The sequence below is a fragment of the Pleurodeles waltl genome, chromosome 2_2 (genome assembly GCF_031143425.1).
Source record: "Pleurodeles waltl isolate 20211129_DDA chromosome 2_2, aPleWal1.hap1.20221129, whole genome shotgun sequence".
Taxonomy (NCBI): Eukaryota; Metazoa; Chordata; class Amphibia; order Caudata; family Salamandridae; genus Pleurodeles; species Pleurodeles waltl.
This window is the reverse complement of record NC_090439.1, coordinates 495,679,631-495,700,582: the sequence shown is the minus strand read 5'-3', so window position 1 is coordinate 495,700,582 and position 20,952 is coordinate 495,679,631. Positions and strand designations below refer to the sequence as shown.

The 20,952-nt window shown below is 45.4% G+C and overlaps 1 protein-coding gene across 2 annotated transcripts in view; it reads left to right on the top strand.

The window, feature by feature from the left end:
• TYMS (thymidylate synthetase) overlaps positions 1-15,142 on the top strand; it is an 88,817-nt gene extending 73,675 nt beyond the window's left edge. For both annotated transcript variants that reach the window (XM_069219982.1, XM_069219983.1), the window contains one exon: positions 14,212-15,142. In XM_069219982.1, the coding sequence (XP_069076083.1) occupies positions 14,212-14,349 (138 nt within the window). In that variant the 3' untranslated portion in view covers positions 14,350-15,142. The remainder of the gene's footprint in view (positions 1-14,211) is intronic.
• Positions 15,143-20,952: the final 5,810 nt, after the last annotated feature.

The window sequence follows — 20,952 nt, the reverse complement described above, 5'->3', positions numbered from 1 at the left end:
AGGTATTGTAACTTTGATAAAGCAGACACTTTTCCTTGATGGCTAAAATTCATGTGGTCTCCTGCTGAACGATCCACAGATAATTGTGGAAAGAGTAGATACAATGGAAGCTACAATAACTGTAGTTGACCTGGTCACTTAAGTGGTTTGTAAACAGGAGGTGGATTTGCAGGAAAGAGTGTTTCTGGGACTACTACACTGAGGATAGAGAGGGCGTGATCAAGGAGAAACAATATCCATATTGTAGGCGTATCAGAAAAGGCAGAAGGGACTGTAAAGCTATTCATAAAAAGGTTGGCTGTTGAATACTGTGACGCTGAAGTGTCAGTCAAGATTCTTCTGTCGAGAGGTGGATAATGTGCTGAGCCCGCCTCCTAGAGTGATTATAGCTAAACTGTGCAACTACTGGGACCTAGACCCAATCTTGCAGTGGGCATGACAGAGTGGCCTTTCCCATGTTAATATATCTTAGGTGCAGATACTCATTTAAAATGAAAAAGGGCTCAGTTTCTTGTTACTGTAAATCTGATGGTTTTAGCTGTTGGTTTATTATTGCCTTTCATTACAGCCTTGCGGCATGGGATTGACTGAAATCCTAGGATGCAGTAGTTGGATACGCCTAGATTGTAGGAATAGACCTCCTAGGTAGGGACATTGCAGGGCCAGAAACAAGTCTGCTTTCCTGCAGCAGTCATATCTTGAACATACAGCAGGTTTGGGAACTGGGAAAGCCATGCATAGGGTGGGATCCTCAACTTGCACCAGTGATGTGGCACACTATCAACCAAATTGTTCAGCAGTGCTGATGACTTACATTCTACTGGTAGATGTATTGCAACATTGGTACCCTGACTGCTGATCATATAAAGGTGACTATAACGTCTTGTACATGTTTCTGTAGATTGCCAACAACGGAAGGGAACTAATGGTAATTTGATGCATAGTTGGTGATGCCGGAGTGGAATTGAATGCATCCTAGGGGTTTTCTAATGTTGCAAATTGTGGAGATCTGTTGGAGCTCGGGTCTTTGAAGTAGTTAGGTGATAAGTCTCCCACCTCCAGCTACCTTTTCCTTTTTGTTTATTCCCTTTTCTTTTACCTAGCCTTGCTCCTATTCAGATGCTTGGGTGTATGAGGGTATAGTATTGACAGATTTTCCTCAGTGTGACACTGAGTTGGTAGCCACTCAGCCTCAGAGTCCAAGTAGGCTCTCTGAACGATAAGGTGGGCAAGGCAAGTGTTTGGACTTCAATTTGTTTTTGTCTTCTACATCTTTTTCCTTCCTTGGTTTCCAAGAAGGTTATTCATTGTTAACTGGGTTTATCAGTTGTGTTTCTATCGTGGTATGCCACTAAACAAAGTCTAATCTTGATTACAATCTTGTGAGTTCTGTGATCAGTGCTAAAGACATCATTCTTCAAATGTAAGGAGTGAGGTAGTTTTGTATGTCAGACGATCTAGTGGGATGGCTGCACTGTAGAATTGAAGGCATCTTGGGAACTACTGTCTGGGGTCCTGGTCAAAGAGGGAGGTGATGTGTTCTACAGTTTTGGGAATTGGCTACTGTATTTGGCACAGCCCATGCTGGCTGGTTTGAATGGGTTTGTGTCCCGAATGGGGTGTCGGCGAGAGCAGTTGTCTACCCTAAACGTCTATATGGTCTCTGCTGTATGGTGTTATATAGTAGGCTTAGCATACCAAGTATAGTTTCGTTATTTGGAAAATAGGATGGTGAGAAAGGGGATGGCCCACCCTGCTGAGATGCAGAAGGTTCAGTCCTAGTTACGGAGCTGGAACATACTTTGCTTTTTTGCAAGAGACCCACATTAGTCTGATGTATGGTGGACATTTCTGTGACAGTGTCTTCTTCCTCTGGATCTGCATGATGATTTGCAAGGCCCATCTCAAACTCAGAGTGCTGTTAAAGTGTTGAGTATTGGAGTGGCTGGTGAGGGAAAAGGTGTGGGAATTGTAGGAGGCTGGCCTGGCTTATAGTGGGTACCTTGTGGTACTTACACCTTGTGCCAGGTCCAGTTATCCCTTATTAGTAGATTAGAGGTGTTCTAGCAGCTTAGGCTGATAGAAGGTAGCTATAGCAGAGCAGCTTAGGCTGAACTAGGAGACATGCAAAGCTCCTTCTATACCACTTATATCACTTAGCACTATATCACAAGAAAACACAATTCTCAGAGTTACTAAAAATAAAGGTACTTTATTTTAGTGACAATATGCCAAAAGTATCTCAGAGGATATACGCCCTTAGGAGGTAAGTAATATACACACACAAACCAAATCAGGTAAGTAAACAGTTAGAAAAGTAGTGCAAACACTGTAGAACACAATAGAATGCAATAGGGAGAAATAGGCCATGGGGCAACACAGACCATATACTCCAAAAGTGGAATGCGAACCACGAATGTACCCCAGGCCTAGTGTAGTGTGTAGAGGGTCGCTGGGAGTGTAAAAACACTAAGGGTGTCCAAGATACCCCACCCCTAGACCCTGAAAAGTAGACGTAAAGTTACCCTACTACCGCAGAAAGACAGTAAAGTCGAGATAGGGGATTCTGGAAGGACAACAACTGACAGCAAAACACTGAAGACGGATTCCTGGACCTGAGGACCTGTAAAGGAAGGGGACCACGTCCAAGAGTCACGCAAGTGTACGGGGGGGGGCAGGAGCCCACTAAACCCCAGATGAATGTGCAAAAGGGCTGCCTCCGGGTGGAAGAAGCCGAAGATTCTGAAACAGAAGGTGCCAGGAACTTCTCATTTGGTCAGAAGATGTCCCACGGCGTGCTGGAGGATACAGAGTTGTTTCCACAAAGAAAGACCGCAAACCAGCTTTGCTAGCTGCAAGAGTCTCGGTTGAGGATTTTGGGTGCTGCCAGGGCCCAGGAAGGACCAGGAGGTCGCCCCTTGGAGGAGGAGACTGGGGGTGCTCAGCAACAACACAGAGCCCACACAGAAGCAGGCAGCACACTCCGAAGCACCTGAACAGGCACTTAGAAGATCTGAGGACAACGGTCGACTCAGAGCAACAAAAGAGGGTCCCACGAAGTTGGAGTGCAACTCAGCGAGTTGGGCAGTGCAGGACTGAGTGCCGGGGACCTGGGCTAGGCTGTGCACAAAGGAAATCTTGCAAAAGTGCACAGAAGCCAGAGCAGCTGCAGTTCACGCAGTACACAGGATTACGGTCTGGCGTGGGGAGGCAAGGACTTACCTCCACCAAATTTGGACATAAGGGCCACTGGACTGTCGAAGACACTTGGACCCAGCTCTTATGTTCCAGGGACCACGCTCGTCAGGATGTGAGGGGACCCAGAGGACCGGTGATGCAGAAGTTTGGTGCCTGAGTTAGCAGGGGGAAGATTCCGTCGACCCACAGGAGATTTCTTCTTGGCTTCCTGTGCAGGGTGAAGGCAGACAGCCCTCCGAGCATGCACCACCAGGAATCAGTCGAGAAAGCCGGCAGGATGAGGCGCTACAATGTTGCTGGTAGTCTTCTTGCTACTTTGTTGCAGTTATGCAGGTGTCCTGGAGTAGTCAGCGGTCGATCCTTGGCAGAAGTCAAAGAAGGAAGTGCAGAGGAACTCAAGTGAACTCTTGCATTCGTTATCTGGTGAGATACCCACAGGAGAGACCCTAAATAGCCCATAGAGGAGGATTGGCTATAGAGAAAGGTAAGCACCTATCAGGAGGGGTATCTGACGTCACCTGCTGGCACTGGCCACTCAGAGCTGTCCATTGTGCCCTCACACCTCTGCATCCAAGATGGCAGAGGTCTGGGGCACACTGGAGGAGCTCTGGGCACCTCCCTTGGGAGGTGCTGGTCAGGGGAGTTGTCACTCCCCTTTCCTTTGTCCGGTTTCGTGCTAGAGCAGGACTGGGGAGGATCCCTGAACTGGTGTAGACTGGCTTATGCAAGGAGGGCACCATCTGTGCCCTTCAAAGCATTTCCAGAGGCCAGGAGAGGCTACTCCTGCCAGGCCTTTCACACCTATTTCCAAAGGGAGAGGGTGTAACACCCTCTTTCAGAGGAAATCCTTTGTTCTGCCTTCCTGGGACCAGGCTGCCCAGGCTCCAGGGGGGCAGAAACCTGTCTGAGGGGTTGGCGGCAGCAGTAGCTGCAGAGGAGACCCCGGAAAGTTAGTTTGGCAGTACCCAGACTCTATGCTGGAGACCCGGGGATGCATGGAATTGTCCCCCAAATACCAGAATGGTATTTGGGTGGCAATTCCATGATCCTAAACATGTTACATAGCCATGTTCGGAGTTACCATTGTGATGCTACATATAGGTATTGACCTATATGTAGTGCACGTGTGTAATGGTGTCCCCGCACTCACAAAGTCCTGGGAATTTGCCCTGAACAATGTGGGGGCACCTTGGCTAGTGCCAGGGTGCCCACACACTAAGTAACTTTACACCTAACCTTCACTAAGTGAGGGTTAGACATATAGGTGACTTATAAGTTAAGTGCAGTGAAAAATGGCTGTGAAATAACATGGATGTTATTTCACTCAGGCCGCAGTGGCAGTCCTGCATAAGAATTGTCTGAGCTCCCATAGGGATCTCCTGGAACCCCAATACCTTGGGTAACTAGGTACCATATACAAGGGAATTATAGGGGGGTTCCAGTGTGCCAATCAGAATTGGTCAAATTAGTCACTAGCCTGCAGTGACCGATTTTAAAAAGCAGAGAGAGCATAAACACTGAGGTTCTGGTTAGCAGTGAGACAGTAAACACCCTGACATATACTCACAAACAGGCCAAAAGTGGGGGTAACAAGGCTAGGAAGAGGCTACCTTCCTACAGGAATGCGGCAGCGTGGAACGAGATTGGTAAGCCAAATGATTAATACAGTATAAGTATTAATAGCATAACTTGCTTTTCAACTCTGTTTTGTAATGCCCTCTTATATCCTCAGTGTTACAGCAATACTGTACGTTATATTCGTAGCTTTGCAAAATGATACTCGTAATCTTCGTGTTCCACCAATTATGATTGGTTCTTTTTTAGAGTTGCTGTTCTGTTGGGCAGAGTGAAGTCGATATGACAGCTCACATCAAACAAACCTCACCCTTAACAATTAAGCCTTAAACCCACACTCTGAATTCTAAATGCAAATCTGTTATGCACACTATTTGTGTACCTTCACAACTAAGGATTCTTTCACCTAAATACCTAAAACCAGCCCGATCAGTAATTGGTAATGACTGCATTTGTGTGTTGGTTTACCATCTGCTAGGTGAAATGCGAGTGCGCTTCGCTCTAGAAATGCTCCCTGAAGTGTTAAAGCAAGCGCTCTGAACAGCTTACCGATCAGAGAACGGCCTGCTCCGTACTAAACAGACTCTCGAAGGGTTCTTAAAACCCCTTTGTGTGTTCAACAAATGCAGCAGGAGCTGGCTGAGCACAGGAGAATCTGAAGAACGCCCTTGCGCTTCCAGCGCGATAAGCAAGAATGACAGGCTGCTCTGAGACCGCTAGGCCAATAACACCTGCACTTGGCCCACTCCCATTCGTGCAAATTCCATATCTTTGTCTCTGGATAAAGTAACACCAACCATGTGGTTGTATTTTGCTGTGGTAATACTTGGCCGCAGTTTCATTACATGCATGGATTCTTACAGTAGATTAACTTTGTAAATCAGTGGTCAGTCATATATCAAAACAAGACCATAAATGTTATTTACAGTGTCATAACTCGAGTGCCACACAATTCTTGACATGATCATAAGTCATAACTGGGAGATAGGTCATGAATCACAGCTGATAGGTCATGCATCATCTCCCCCGTACATTAATCATTTTGACATGATCCTAAGGACATTGCTGCCCGACAGGTCATAAAATATCAACGGTTGACATGTCCATCATCTCTGCCATGTATCAATCAAGCCCTTGTCATTTACTTGTCACAATTCTTCCACCTGTTATTGTTGAGGCCATCCTCCATGTCGCTTTTTGGGGTCATATAGTTATTTGTTGGTCTCTTTGTTCATTCTTCTTCTGATTGTGAGGGGGTAGCCTTTAACTGCTGTTAGGCTCAACTCGCTACCTTGTCTGTCCATTTTGTGCCCTGCCAATCAGTGGGTCTGGGCTGAGAGTGCTGTGCTCTGCTTACTCCCCATCTGCCTACTTACCCTGCCGTAAGGCATCCCCAGGTAAGTGGCCTTCCTCTGGCACACCGCCCTCCAGTGTGCCTCCTTTACCAACTAATGTACCCCTTTTACGCCATGCCGCCTGTGGGGCTCACGTCCCCAGGAGGCTCCCCTTTCATCCTTTGCTCCTTCTTCTTCCTTTGACTGCCACCCTCAGCTTCCTGTCTGACTCTCAGCAGTGCCACTCAGTGTCCCGGCTGTCAGGCCTCCCAAGGATCTCTGCTCTGGCAATGCATTCCTTTTTGACAGCCTACTGGCCACTTTTATGCTTTACAGAACTATTACCAGGTGCTCACTCTGCCACCCTCGCGGTGGTCTCCCGTCCTTTGCCTTCTCTTGTGAACCTGTACTCATTAGCTCAGATTAACTCTATGCTTCCCAGGTCCTTGGTGCAGGGGGTACCTTGTCCCGGTCTCAACAAAGCCTGTTGTATTCTGCCTGGTGACTGGTACTTGTGCAGCAGAAGGCCCTTGCGTGCCTGGCTAAGCTGCATCACCAAAGGCCCCAGGCCTATTGTAAACCCTGGCTGTCCACATGGCGGCATATAACCTGCTAAATTTGGCATCCTAGATCGTTGCTTTGGTCCCCAGTGCCCTATCCCTGAATAAAATAGGGGATAACCCACAATAGTTGTCCTCATCAGGCGTGTGGTGACCCGGATACTCAGTTTTCTGTTGTCCCTGCTTATCAGAACTGGTTGCGTTCCGTCCCGCTATCTGGTACTGCTACTAACCTATTTTTTGCCCCACCCCTATGAGTTTTATTGGGGACCCTTGACACCTGCCCAGTGTACCAATGTTAGAGGTTTGTACCACCCCTGGTTAGGCTTCCGACTCCCAGCCTTTGTTGTGATAGTACTCACTACTTCTCCTTGTTGCTCCCTTTCTATTCCTATTCAGTGATGGCAAGGGTATTTATCCCTGTGGGTGAGGTGAGCCTGAGTGCCAGGGGTATTTCCCTGCCAGTTAGGTAAGCCGTCGGTGGCCTGGTCACTCCCATTAGTACGGTTGGTCATTTGGGGAGTGTTACATATTGTAGGCAATATTGCTATTCTCGTTTTAATTTGTAGTGTCTCCAATGCCATTTTAATATTAGGTTGTGGCTTTGATTGATTGGCCGCTGCCCAGGGCCGGCTTTGGCGATAAAGGCACCTCCCATTGACCTGCTTTTTCGTCAGTACCACTGCTCGTAACCCAGTGGTGTGCCTAAGCCATGCAGTCACGCGCATCTTATATAGAGCCAATGGTTCCTATATCTATAAACCTGTGTCTAGGATCTTTTATATGTGATAAAGAAGGACCCCAGTGTGTAGTATACAGTGTTTCTCCATATGCCATTGTACTTAGAAAGATGCGGGTGCTGCACTAACGTGGGATTCAAAGTTACACCCTAGATGGGGATGGCTGTACCCAAAAGGATGTATGCATCCCTACCAACCTTTGGAAAAAGTCCCAAGTTTAAACCTATGCCTTGCAGTGTTCATGCTGCCAGTGCATGCTGCCAGTGCATGGTGCCTAGGTTACCCCAATCTGGGTATCCCCAAGCAATGACTGATGTATCCCTGTCGAGCTGCCAGCAGTTACTCACCTGTTATCAGGGGAAAGCCATTAAGTAGACTCCAGCCCTGGATTAGCAATACTAGACATGGCTGAGAGAGGGTGACGTATGTTGGGCTCCCTCTGTTATCTTCCCAACACACACCAAATGTGCTCTGCTCCATCCTCAGTTATGTGTATGCATCCTCGGATCCTCTTTGGTCTCTCAGTGTGTCGTTCCCAATGGCAGATTTCATAAAGGAAAGAGAAACAGGAGGGACAGTCAGTCAGACACCTGTTTTTCCGAGGAGCAGTGCAGCACAATGTCACAAAACCAAAAACACCTGCTTAAAAAATGCCCAGAACAGCTCACTCGGGTAAGTACAAACTGTCTGTTGCCATTAACTTCCACCAGGAGGCCTGTGGGCATTTGCACATGCATGCAGACGTTCCGCTGCGGGGAATGATACGGCTGAAATATTCCCTGCATATCTGCAAATTTCCTTGCAATGTTAGATGAGGTTTATAAGCACTCTAGTTTACAGTTGTGTTTAATGCCCCTAAATATACTTGGAGATGCCCAGCATCACCCAGTGTTACACGGGGAGATCTCCTAGTGCTAACCTGACATTGTAAGCATAACGCCACATGTTCCCCACTAGAGCTTCTTTCAGAGTGCTCATATGCCCCCAACAGTTGCTTCATCGCTGTGCAGCTGCGCCTAACCTGTGGAGCGACTTAGTGTCCCTGCCAGATTATTACCCCTTTAAATCTTATACAGCATACTGGCTTCCAAAACAGCAGCATTATTAATCCACACTCCAGATCTGTGGGGGTTGCTATCGTCAGTAACCGATGATGGTTCTTCATAATGATGTCAACATGTTGATAAAGACATTCACTATTGGAAGTACTGAGTTTTTCTGCGGTTATATCTGTCTCCTTTCTCACATGCAACCGTCTGTGCAGCCACTGCACTACACTGTCCCTGGGACTTGTTAATTGTTTTTTTGGGGATACTGCTTAAATTATTGTATCTATTTATTGCAGTTTTATTTAGCGAGACTCGACCTAAAAGTACTTGCAGCACTCTACCCGAGGTCCTGGTATGTTACGCATGCGCACTTTCCTTTTGCTAGGCCTGGGGCGATTAAGTGATTTGCCCAGGATCACAGGATGTTGATCCAATGCCTAGACCTACACCTGGTTCCCCAGCTACAAAGGCAGCAGCACTGGCTGTTATGCCTCTACCCCGTTCTGTTTTACCTACCTGTAGACCATTATCTTCGTTTTGTCCACCTCTAGAGAAATGGTAACATACCATAAAAATGTGTTAACTGTCCTTGGGCCTTGTTACATTCTGATATGGTTGCTGCTTCAATTATTTTATTTACTTATTGCAACCTACCAAATAGTGTGAACTTGGTCTGCAGGTATTGGGGCACTTACTTGAGAACCCCGTTATATTATACAAGGACATATTCCTTTTCGCTAGGCCTGGGGAGATTAAGCGCTCTGCACAACATCGTAAGATGCTGTGCTGCAGCTCGAACCTGGTTCACCAGAGGTGGCTTCTCTGGCCAGTACACCTCTATCCCATACATGCTACCTTTCATGTTTTGCATTTCTTTTTTTGTGTGAGTTTTATCTGCCTATAGTGGCCATTTAAGTTATTCTTGATTGCAGTATTTCCTTTCTGCGTGTTGTTATATCCTTTGAATAAACAATCTTTAATTGATGTTTCAAAAGCGTTGTTTTTTTTTGTTTTTTTTAAGTTTGAAAGAATTTTAAAGCTGCAAATGTCTTCGGACACTCTTGGAATAAACAAACCCTCCCCTCAGCGTGGTGGTCGGTGGCCTTGAAACATTATGCAATGGGAGACTCTATACATGCATTAAACCCAGTATGTCGACAATTGAGTCAGCATGACATATCACTGGCAAGGGCATAACGATACTGCCCTAATCAGTGCTTCATCTGTAAATAGAAAAGTGCCTGTGCTCAGAGCTCTCCTCTGAAACTCTCGGCTGCTGCAGTTAAATGTGCGAGCACGGAATACGGAGGCAGCGTAATAATGAAGCCATCTCAGGCCTCTTTAATCCATTTAAAGCCACTTCCAGCGCTTTAGCTCACTCTTGCAGCTTTCTGCTTTCACTCTTTGTGACGCTTTTTTGTTTTTCCCTTTCTCTGTCTTTCCCGTATGTGTCTTTTGCTCGCAGCAAATGCTTGAGGCAGAAGACTAAGCCCCGACCCTCAAAAGTAAGTGCTGGTGCTCAGCACCGGAAACAACAAGCACAAAATAAGCTCTAGCCCTAATGAACAAGCACAAACATGAACTCCGTTCTGATCTTAATCACCATATGGGGCGGCAGCAGGAAAGAGATCTAGCCTACTAAATGCTCCTCTTGTCAGTGCGAAGCATCTCCCTTTGGGCTGCACTCCGTTCACATAGGTGCCAATATGAAGTCAGTGGTACCTACATTTTTCGTACGCAGTTTACTGATTTTTGAGCGGCAAGCATTCCACACGCTGAGCCGTCCTGCCGGCAAATACAATTATCGGTTTTTCATGCCAGAGCTACGAGATCTCCCTTTCTGTGCCCAAGCCTTACATTACAAAATCCGGCCATGCCTATTAAGCGAACCTGAAAAAGACCGCTGTTCCATTAATTAGCACACTGCACCGGCATTGTGTCTGAATTAAGTAAAAGCGGGTTGAGCGCCTGAAATGGATGAGGCTATACCAAATAAAAATATAAGGGTGTTTGTTTCCACTGCTCTTGTGGATCAAGGGGCTGTATTCAGTAGTTCTTCTTTTAAAAAAAAAAAAATGTATTTCATGATTTCAAATGTAATTGTAATCTCACTCCGAGTAATATTTGAGAAACCCGATAGATCATTCATCCACTTAATTTGATAAACACAGGCACTATAATGGCAAAAGCTTAATTTGACAAAAGCATGAGGAAGATGAACTTCACCAGCTAAGAACATGTGTGATCTTGGAGTGCCATGTTTTCTCCGTGTGTTCAGTCAGTGGAACTCAAATCATGCACACACCATCTCGCTAGGCTCGGCATTCCGCCAAAGACAATAAAAGGCTCACAGTCTGCAACCCTCATGTCACTATTTAACTTTGTAAGTTGTCATGTGCGCCTTCGGTCCATGAGTGATGCAGAAAATCTTGAATAGGGCAGCGCCGCGGGTTGTGCTGCATGGGGGGGGAAAAAGGCCTCAGGACTCAGAGGAGAGATTAAATGCCGGTGGGGCATTGTGGCATGGTCATCAACCGCCAGTAGCTTCCAGTCGAGGCCTTCGGAAAATTAAATCAGTGCCGACTATGTACATTGTCCTCCGTCTTGTATTTCTTGTGCGCTGCCCCACAAATGTAATGTCGGCAGGGGCAGCCCAGTCCTTTTAAACCCCCCCCCCCCCCCCACCCTCAGTGTCCCAGTGAGGGTGCGATGGTGTTTCCCCATAAGGGGATTTAAACCCAAACTTGCCTTTGCCAGGCCCCAATTGGCCTGGTGTCTCCGCGCCACCCTTGGCGTGTTTTTCTTCCCATTAAAAGAGGGAGCAGGATGCCCCTCCCCTTGTTGGTTTGCCGCTAAAGCGGCTTAATCGGGTCATTCCCAGGGCCCCGGCGGCTGTTGCGCCTGCCCTTGATGCCCCCTTTGGCGGCGGCCTCTGCCAAATTGAGAAGTCCGGAGCAAGAGCAACAGAAGAATAGTCATTCCCCACCACAGGGTGGGGCCTGTTTTATGTGGTCCTGCTACACTCAAGATGGCTGCCCACTTTGAATGCTGCGAAATGTAATCCAGTGGTTCCTAATCTTTTGACGTTTGAGGAACCCCCACTTTATCATTATTGGAATCCGGGGACCCCCTCGCCCCCACTGAGTCATTACTGAAAGCTGGGGACCTTATCTGTTAATATTTAGTTTTCTAATCAGTCACGGACACCTGAGGTGGCTTCGCGAACCCCCACGGGTCCCCCGACCACAATTTGGGAACCCCGGAGTCCAAAGTGACTACCCCAGCCTGCAGATGAAGAAAAAGCACCAAATGGACGGCCCAACATTATGTATACTGCATAAATAACAGTAGGCCTTCAGAGGGACTTGTATGTAGTACGACCACCAGCAGCCTCGTGGGCTTTCCCACAAGGAGAACCCAAACCTAGAGACTTGGCACATGGTGGCAGGTACTTGGCACATGGTGGCAGGTACTTGCTGAGTGACATTCCACCTGCCTTGGCAGCGGTTGATTTGGACAGTCCCTAGACTCCGCACTGCCACCGTTTGACACTTTACATGGGGGGAGGGCTTACATTTATTGCAGCACCTTTTGACCTTATGCGGGGGCAGAGGAGAGGGGGGACGTTAAGGGAGTGGGCTTACCTGGTTCAAACTGGGAATGCCGTTCTTAAGATAATGGATGGCCAGAGGTAGGAGCTACATGGGTGTTTTGAGTAAACAAGAAGAGATTTCTGGTGCATTGGTTTGCATGTATTCCTCAAATGTATGACTCAGTGATTTCTTGCACACTACAGCATAGCATTTGAGTGTCCATACTAGGTCATCTGGGAAGGGTGTTTTTGTTTGTGTGGCAGATTCAATTTTGGATTAATCCCGTCCTCCACTTAATGCTGTCAGGTGCAACCAGACGTCTCATTTGATGAGGGTTTTGCCAGTGGGGAGTGAGGGAACTGTGATTGGCATCTAACCCCTTTATTAATGATTTCTCCTTTTATTCTCCAGTTCGTGGCCTACAAACACAACCTTTCTCAGTCCAGGTGTAGTGTGCGCCATCCTGTCTGTGTCCAGTATGGAGTAGTGGGAGAGCAGTGCTGGTTTCTAAGTACGGACATTTTCGTATCACTGCCCACTTTTCCCGGCATTGTATTTGGCTCTAATAAACTTGGTGTGCCCACATGGGGGTAGCAGGCTGCAATGCAGTTCTATAGACCCTTCAGTGAACCTGTTCACAAAGATTTGTTACTTTAAAGCTAATGCAGGATCGGTCACTGATATTGATTATGAGGTGTTTAAGTTAGTTGCTTGTGGGTGTGAACAGTGATAAGCGGAGACCTCCGAGGACTAGAACGTTCTCTTGGTAAGATGAAGAGCTTTAAAACACCGGGCCCGTATTGCAGAACTAATAAAATAACTCGACTGTTTGGAATTTGTAATTCCTTCACACAGGGAGGGAGGTAGGTGGGTCAGTTGCTCATCTGGTTGTCATGGGTGAAACTACTCAGACAGGAGCTTGAAAGCAATTGAAGATCCAGTCGGAGATAATCGGTACACAAGAAGGGAACTGCTCCTGGTATGTTAGCTAAAGGGAAGACTCCAGAAATAGACTGATTCTTAGTAGAATTTTGATATTTTCATAGATCGTATTACCCCGTATGTGCTGTCGTCGTATGATTGAGGTAAAATGAAGGGTTACTTGCTGAAGCGTTCAAGGGATGCAATGATGTGGTGTTCCATAAACCTGTTAAGACCTATCAGATGAGGCATCATATCGCCCACTGGTGATGCTTCTGAATGAAAGGATTTTGGAAACATTCTTGCCCAAATGACTACTATTAAGAGTTCTTTCTTCCTTGATACATTCTGCTTAAAATATGTTTTGAACATGGCAGGAGCACATCTTTGAATCTAGTGCCCCTGTTCAACATTACATCTGAGATGGCGGAGGTGTCCTCCTTTTAAGCTGCTGTGTATATTGATAGTAAAAAAAACAATATAATACCCTAAGCCAGGCCTCTTGCACTGTTTAATATCGGACCTGAATTGTTAATGGCTAGCTCTCTACAGATGATGAAGGTAGGAATGTCGGTCTCATCACAGATAACCATAGAGGTACCGGACAAGGATGTCTGTCTCTTATATTATTTCTTTGCCATAGAGCTATTGGGATGCACACTATGCTGGATATTCACTAATTTTTCTCACAACGCAGGGCAGTGGTAAAGATGCTACATTGCATTAAAGGGAGACAGCAGAAATGTGCCATATCTAATAAGATATGGCGCATGTTTGTCTCCTGGCACTGTTTGCTACCTAGCATTAACGCAGGTGCCTGCTTACCAGGCAAGATTGTCTTTGTGCAGGGAGACATACCTATTGGCTCAGCCTGGAGTTAGACATTATTTGTTTTGGTTGTTTGGTGAAAATTTAATAAATTGTTAGCATGGTTTTAGTGTTCAATTGTATACAAATATCCCTCTGCCCTACTGATTCCTTCGTTGCTTAAGGCAACAGCTTTGAATAAGTGGAACAATTGTAAAGAGAATTTCTCTGAATGTAAGATAATTTGTATGAACAGTTGCTTTTCGTCCAAAGTTGTCTGTTTGGTCAAGCTCCACAATAGGGGCTACCTTTTTGCAACATACTGATTGTGTAGGTGTCTGTGTCTGCTATATTGTCATTCTTTTATATTTATATTTTTTAAATGACCTTGATTTTTATTGTTTTATTTAAAGTGTTTTTTCTCACCCCTCTAGGTTCAGAGAGTGCCAAGGCCTTTCCCAAAACTGACCATCCTTCGCAAAGTTGAAAATATCAACGATTTTAAGGCCGAGGATTTCAAAGTCGAAGGATATGATCCACATCCAGCCATTAAAATGGAAATGGCGGTTTAGCACTAGTCTATTTAAATTTGCTTTTTTATAAAAGATGACCATAGGATCTACCTATGCTGTGCCTATGTACACTTTGTTAATATTTTAGTGGGAAAGTAGTTGAAATTCACACATGCTCTTAATGATGCTTTTAAATGTAGCGTCCATTGAAGATATTAAGTGTCTGCTTTGTAGGTTGTTCAAATAAGTGTTGTGCAGTGTATGTACAGATACATTTTTATTTCCTGGTCATAGAAATATGGGGTACGGTTCCAAGAGCACCTTTGTGACTTAACCGAGCAAGGAATCTATGTTGATGCTGAACAAGGGTTACAGGTGATAAGATCAATGACCAATTTAGCTGGAACCTTGCCTACATTTTCCCTCTTTGATAGCAAACTTGGAGTTTGTAAGCAGTTGTAATTATGGCTTCTGAATCACCAGGTAAGACTGCCTTGCATCATGCAGTCCAGGTGAATTTTGTGGGAAAAAGCAACCTGGAGGCTTAAACAGCAATTAATAGATGTGGGGCGATCATTACTGCTCATTGGGATAGGTCAGGGTTCAACAAGATCATCAGTAGGACCAGTGAACAAAGGTGCGTGTCGGAAGGAAATAATCCATGCTTTTTGTGGTGTTCTAGTAAAATAAACTATTTTGGCTATGTTGATGTGTGGTCTGTCTTGTATCAGTATACTCTGCTCTTACATTTTAACAATTAAGGTTTCCTGAAATGTAACATAAGTACAGATTGCAGTGTACTGGGTGGAGATGTCTTATAATAAATAAAGGAAATGTGGTGTGGATTACTAAATAGTAATATTTTTTTTAGATTCCCATGACTTTATAAGCCAGTAGCATGGTGTTATGGCTAGACTACTAATGCTGTACATACTTTTCAGGGACATTTCTTGAGCAGTGGATTAGGGATAATGAATGTACATACCAGTTTAGGAGTGATCTTGACTGACTTTGCTTGGTTTCTGGTTAGCAGATATACAGTGAACTATCAGAAAGGGGATTTCCTTGCTGGCGCTGTGGGACGTCTGCTAACAGTTTATGAAAAAATCTTGAACTCATCAGGGTGAATTCCCAGCCGTTAGGCCTATGGATCTTTGTTAAATGAGCTTAACCAGGAGCTGTATCTGCATCATCATCAGGTGTCAGTCTTATTCTCAGTCAATAATGAGAGTTTGGTGTGAGTTTAAAAGCTTAATCAATCATTCTTTTAGGAGCTCATCTTTGAGTCGGCATTAATATCAAGATAAATTGTCAATTAATCAACAAGAAGAATAGGCAGTCAGTAATTTATGATCAATGGATAAAGCATGTTCCATAAGGAAATAATCCCTATTCAAAGAATGATGATAATTAAAGGGAATAGAGTAACAAGAAAAAGGTGTTGCAACCCAAAGAGTTCCAAATCGAGAGATCAAAGCATAAAGCTTTAGTGTCTAGTATTAGAATCAAACAGAATTTTTCTCAGAGAGAGGTTCTAGAAAGTCTGTAGGCACTTGGGGAGAGTGCCCACAGTGTCTGCAATGGGGCAATGAATAAGCGTGTGGAACGTGGTAACCTATTCTAGGCACACGCACGGTTTTAAACAGCATAATCTAAGCTTTTGCAATATGTTTTTTTCCTTATTCCTCAGTCCGCCAATCAGCTTTCAATGTCTTCATGGGAACCTGACACTCCTTACTCCTTTGTTTCCTCTCCAGGATACAATACTGTAGATTGCAACATTAAGTAACCACAGCCATTTCTTATCATTAAGCGTCCTTGTTCTTCAAAATGTTTGATTCAAACTTTTATTCAGAAAAATAAATTTTGCGTATGAGAACTCACGTTTAATCTTCTAAACTACTCTTGTTCATTTTATCAGCAACAGTATTTGTTTCTAGCAGAACACATTCTTTCCAATACAGTGTTAAACTTTGTGGCTGGCTCTCACAATTCGTTTGACTCAAACAGCATTTCAGTGTTTAAGCTTCTACACTACCTCACTAATATACAAGGTTCTTAATTATTTTACAGTTTTGTTTGAACAGAAACCTTTGCAGGGTTACATGTCAGTGATTTAATCAAGCTAATACATTTTAAAAGACGTAAGCCAAGCAAGATGGCGCCCTTGAGTAGAATCCTGTGCACACTGCTACTCCCTGCTCCAGCCACCTGAGCCAGTCTTGTGAGCGACGGGGGGGAAACTGGCTTGCTCAGCTAGCAATGCTGATGTAACTATGCTGTGGCATGCCCGGCACACTCCTGTCTCGGTGCGGAAAGTTGGGGGTGGGTGGGGGAAGCAAATTGTTTTCTCCACCTCAGCACTCCCCACACTCCTGTTGGCGTGCCACTCTTTCCGAGCCCTCAGCAGCTCCTTTCTTCGGTGGCTCCCAGGGCGAAACATGCCGGGAAGAGAATTCAAAGTCAGCATAAGCCGGCCTGCAGGTGGTGTGGCTCCTGCCCAAAGTAGCCTGGGGTGCGAGTTACGTAAGAGGTCGAAGAGTCATCAGGAAGCACTGCGATAACCTGAGGACCAGAAGTTAGAAAATGGCAGTCAGTTGGGGCTCAGCGGACTCTTTTTCCAGCTAATAATACATCAAAGCTGTTAATTGGGGAGATATTTTCCACGTCTGCTCGAGGGAGGGAGGGGTCTGACTGCGGTGGCCAAAGAGACCCTTAATTCGGCAATGGAGCTCCAACACCCTTCAAATGGAGAAACAGGAGATGTTGAGCCAGTATGCTGGAGGTGTTGAAGGAGGGCCTGGGAATCCCCAAGGATGTGCCAGAATGCACCTGGAGGATGCACCACTGATGTGTACGGGGATTGTACTGAGACTGGGGTGATAGCTGTCAAGCATCTCTGGGGAGACCAACAGAGAACTTCAGAAGGTGTGAAGTGGGGGGGGGGTGCAGGGAGGCCTCAGTTGATAAGGGCTCTATTTCCTATACTGCTCTGACTGACCTGACTAATGTGCAGAATCCCTTGCTAGCAGTGGAGAACATGCATCATGAAAGGGCACAGACTGAACCACTGCCAAGGGGGGGTGGAGGGGGGGGGGGAGAGCGATTCCCCAGATGTTGGAGAAAAGTTATTTTCGTTGACTGATGAGTCAGCGCTGTCCAATATTAGTACTTTGTCGTCTCAAGATGACATTACCTCAGCAATAGCAGTGCTCCCGGTGGCTCTCCTATTGCAACTACCCGGAAGCGATCCCAAGGGGAGTGTAAAAAGCAGTGAGCACTGGGTGACCATGGGTGGAATTCTAACGAGAATGTCACCCATTCAGCCACTCTGCAGGTGTACCCAGAAAGGAATAACCGGTAGAATGTATCACTGGTGAATCAAACTCAAGAACTTACTCTAAAGGGCTCTGTTAGCAACTGATCTGACTCTTGCTCATCCTTCAGTCAATATAACCTCTCCAGGAGAGTGACAGTCGACAGGCTTATTTGGCCTCTACAAAAAATATACAAGGTGCTATTCGCAAAGTCATCAAAGCGTGTTCTCAAGTTGATGAGTGGAGCTCTGTGATTGAAGAACGAGCCAAGGTGCTGGAGACCGAGGTGGGTGCCTTGAAAGTCCAGCAAAAGTCCCAAGATACACAGTGATGGACATCATGTGGAAGCTGGAATAGTTTTAAAACTGCCAGCGGAGAAACAACTTAAGATTTTGTGGGATCACCAAAGGGGCTGAGGGTGATAAATATCTGTTACTTTGTGTGGACTTTACTGAAAGGGGCATTTCCCAAGCTCTCTCAATGGGACTGGGATTGAGGTTCAGTGGGCTCATTGTTTCCTCTTTATGTTAAAGAAACACAGTGACACAGATCATGTGAAACGCAGAGCCGTTCTCGTGTAATTTTCTCTTATGACAAGCCATCTAGGAGAGAGCTTGCCGCAGTGCCAACAGGGAGGTGAATGGGCATTCCTGTGTTTGTTTGTTTTTTTTGTTTTGTGAGAGCTGACTTTTGTCATGCCACAGTGGAAGGTCGGTGGCGTCTGAGAAAACTCATCGACCTATTCCAAAAATTGGGAGGAGAAGCTGTTACACTGAACCCATCCCACCTAAAGGTTACATTCAGGGGAAGATCTGTTCTTTGCCTCAGAAACAAAAGCCCAGGAATATTTAAAGGAACTTACTGCCGAGACATGGCTGGGACTTGAGATATGTGTCTGAGGGTGGTTATGAACTGTGGTGCAATAATATGAAACAGAAATGCTGCTGGTAGTGCTCATCAAGCTTGCGTGCTCATAAGTGTATTTTATCACCCGTCTCACTAGCTTTTTGTATCTAGTTTATCGGCTGTGAGTCTTGAGAGCGGGAGGCAGCGAGTTCACTACCGGGTGACATCCTTTAGGATTTCAGGCCTGATTGCTCATTGTAGAGGGGGGGTGGGATGGGATGTATCGGGGGGGGGGGGGGGGGGGGGGATTTTGGGGGGTGGGGGAGGGGCTTGGTCGGGTGACAAGTGTGGGGTTGGTCAGGGTGGGAGGTTATTGGCATCACAAGAGGTTGGATACATTTTCTACAGCTGCTATATATTTTTTTATCTTGTAAAGGTGGAATTGTTGAATTTGCTGTGAGGGAGTGTCTTGTTCATGGTCAATTTTTTTTAATTTTTTTTTAAAGCTTTAACTAACCTTTTATCATGAGTAGCATCCAGGTAGCTTCGGTTAATATCCGTGGGCTCAGTGATCAGTGAAAAAAAGTCAAAAGATAGCCTTTGAGTTCCAGATGTTAAAAGCAGATATGTTATGTCTCCAAGAGACACATATTGAAGGCGCTAGGTGGAATATTCTCAAATCTTTTGGATTTCAATTAGTTTGGGAGGTGTGGGGGGTACTCTGCAAGGTGTTAAGATGCGAGGAGTAGCAATCCTTGTTAGACACCAAGTTTTTAACTAAGCGAACACGGGCGGATAACCAGGGGTGATGGCTCAATTCAGAATGTCCTCTTCCAAATAGGGTATTTACACTCTGATCCATGTATGGAACGTTTTTGGTTGATCCTGGGTTGTTTGATTGGGTTAACAATGAGCTGGCTTTATGCCCCCCTCCCATAATTATCTACGGAGACTTTAATATAAATAATATAGGAAATTGGTCTTGTGAGCATCCCAAAGACTATCCTGGCCGGAAACCAAGAGTTTCTGGCACTATGCAACATGATCTGTGATCATGAATTGGTGGAGGTTTGATTGGATAAAATGACGACGGATCCTGGGTTTACCTATTTTCCTGCCCTGATTCAGGTGCATGCACAATTTTTTTTTTGTTTCACATTCTCTTCTTCAACACTGTCGATTGAGAAGTTCCCCAGGGTGATGGATGTGGTAATTAAAGGATGAGTTATGCAGTACCCGAAGGGGAGCTTTGAATGTGCTTTACTATGGGATCAAGATTATGTTAACCATATTATGTTAACCATATTAACAAATGGATACTAACTTTCATGAAAGATAATATGGGGAGTGCTCCTGTTGGGGTCGTTCAGGACTCATTCAAGACAGCACCCGCGGGGAGACCCTCCTATTCAGTCTGAATTGACAAAAGAAGAAAAAGTTCAATTTACTTGAATTATATGAGGCTCTATCAGCCGCTGAAACCAACGGGGGACAATGTTCAGGAAATCATACAGAGGGTGGCTTTTAAAAAAAAAAAAAAAGTACAATACTGGCAGTATCTGCAACAACAAAAAAAAATAGCTGATAAATTCCTGGCTGGAAAATAAGTCTTATGAGTTTAGAGAGAAGGTTGCCCCCCCCCCCCCCCCCCCCCTCTCACTATCCGTGCCTGATGAAAGTAGGTCCAAGGGAAAAATTAGGGAGGTAAGAGAACCTACCCTTGAGTCAGTTTCTGACCCTGCAAATGTTTGTGTTTCGTTCCCGAGGTTCTATTTGAATCTGTACTGAAACTACTATGTTGGGGGAGGTGGTACAATTCTGGGAACAGGTCTCAGTTCATACTCTTGGGGTGGAGGATTGTGAGACATTGGAGTGTCCTTTCTCCTGGGAGGAAAGCCTTGCTATTTCTAGTCATCCCTTTGGCAAAGTGGTTGGTACTGATTACATCCTTTTCAGAATTTTATCAGGTGTTTTCTGCTACTCTAAAAGGCTACTTAATAGCTCTTGTTTCGCAGGTTTGCAGTGGCGCTATTTTTTAAATTATATTACTGGGCTAGGATACTACTACATAGTCTAATATTGCTGCAAGACAAGGCTGAAGTTTTTGGAGTAGTGGTAGTAGACACTCCCTCCCCCTTTGAGTTAGTATTGGCGGGGGGAGGCATGGGGGTGTTTGTGGAGACAAATTGAATTTGGTTATTTTAAGAGAGTCCGATGCAAGACCTTGCAGGGTGTCTTTAGGTTTTGGTCTGTAGTTTGTGGTAAGCTGGGCATTGGCAGACTGAATTTTTATACTGCACTATGTTAATCAGTCTTTTCACAGGTTTCCTTTCCCACGCATGTGTGGGCAGGGAAACTGCTATGACCTTAGGATGGTTTCCCCTGAGCATAGATACTGAGTAGGCCCCAATAGATAGATTCCCCAGTCATTAATGGCTCAAGGAGGTGGGCAGTGTGGGCTCTCTCCCCATTTTGTTACATTTATTCCCTGGGGGTGGGT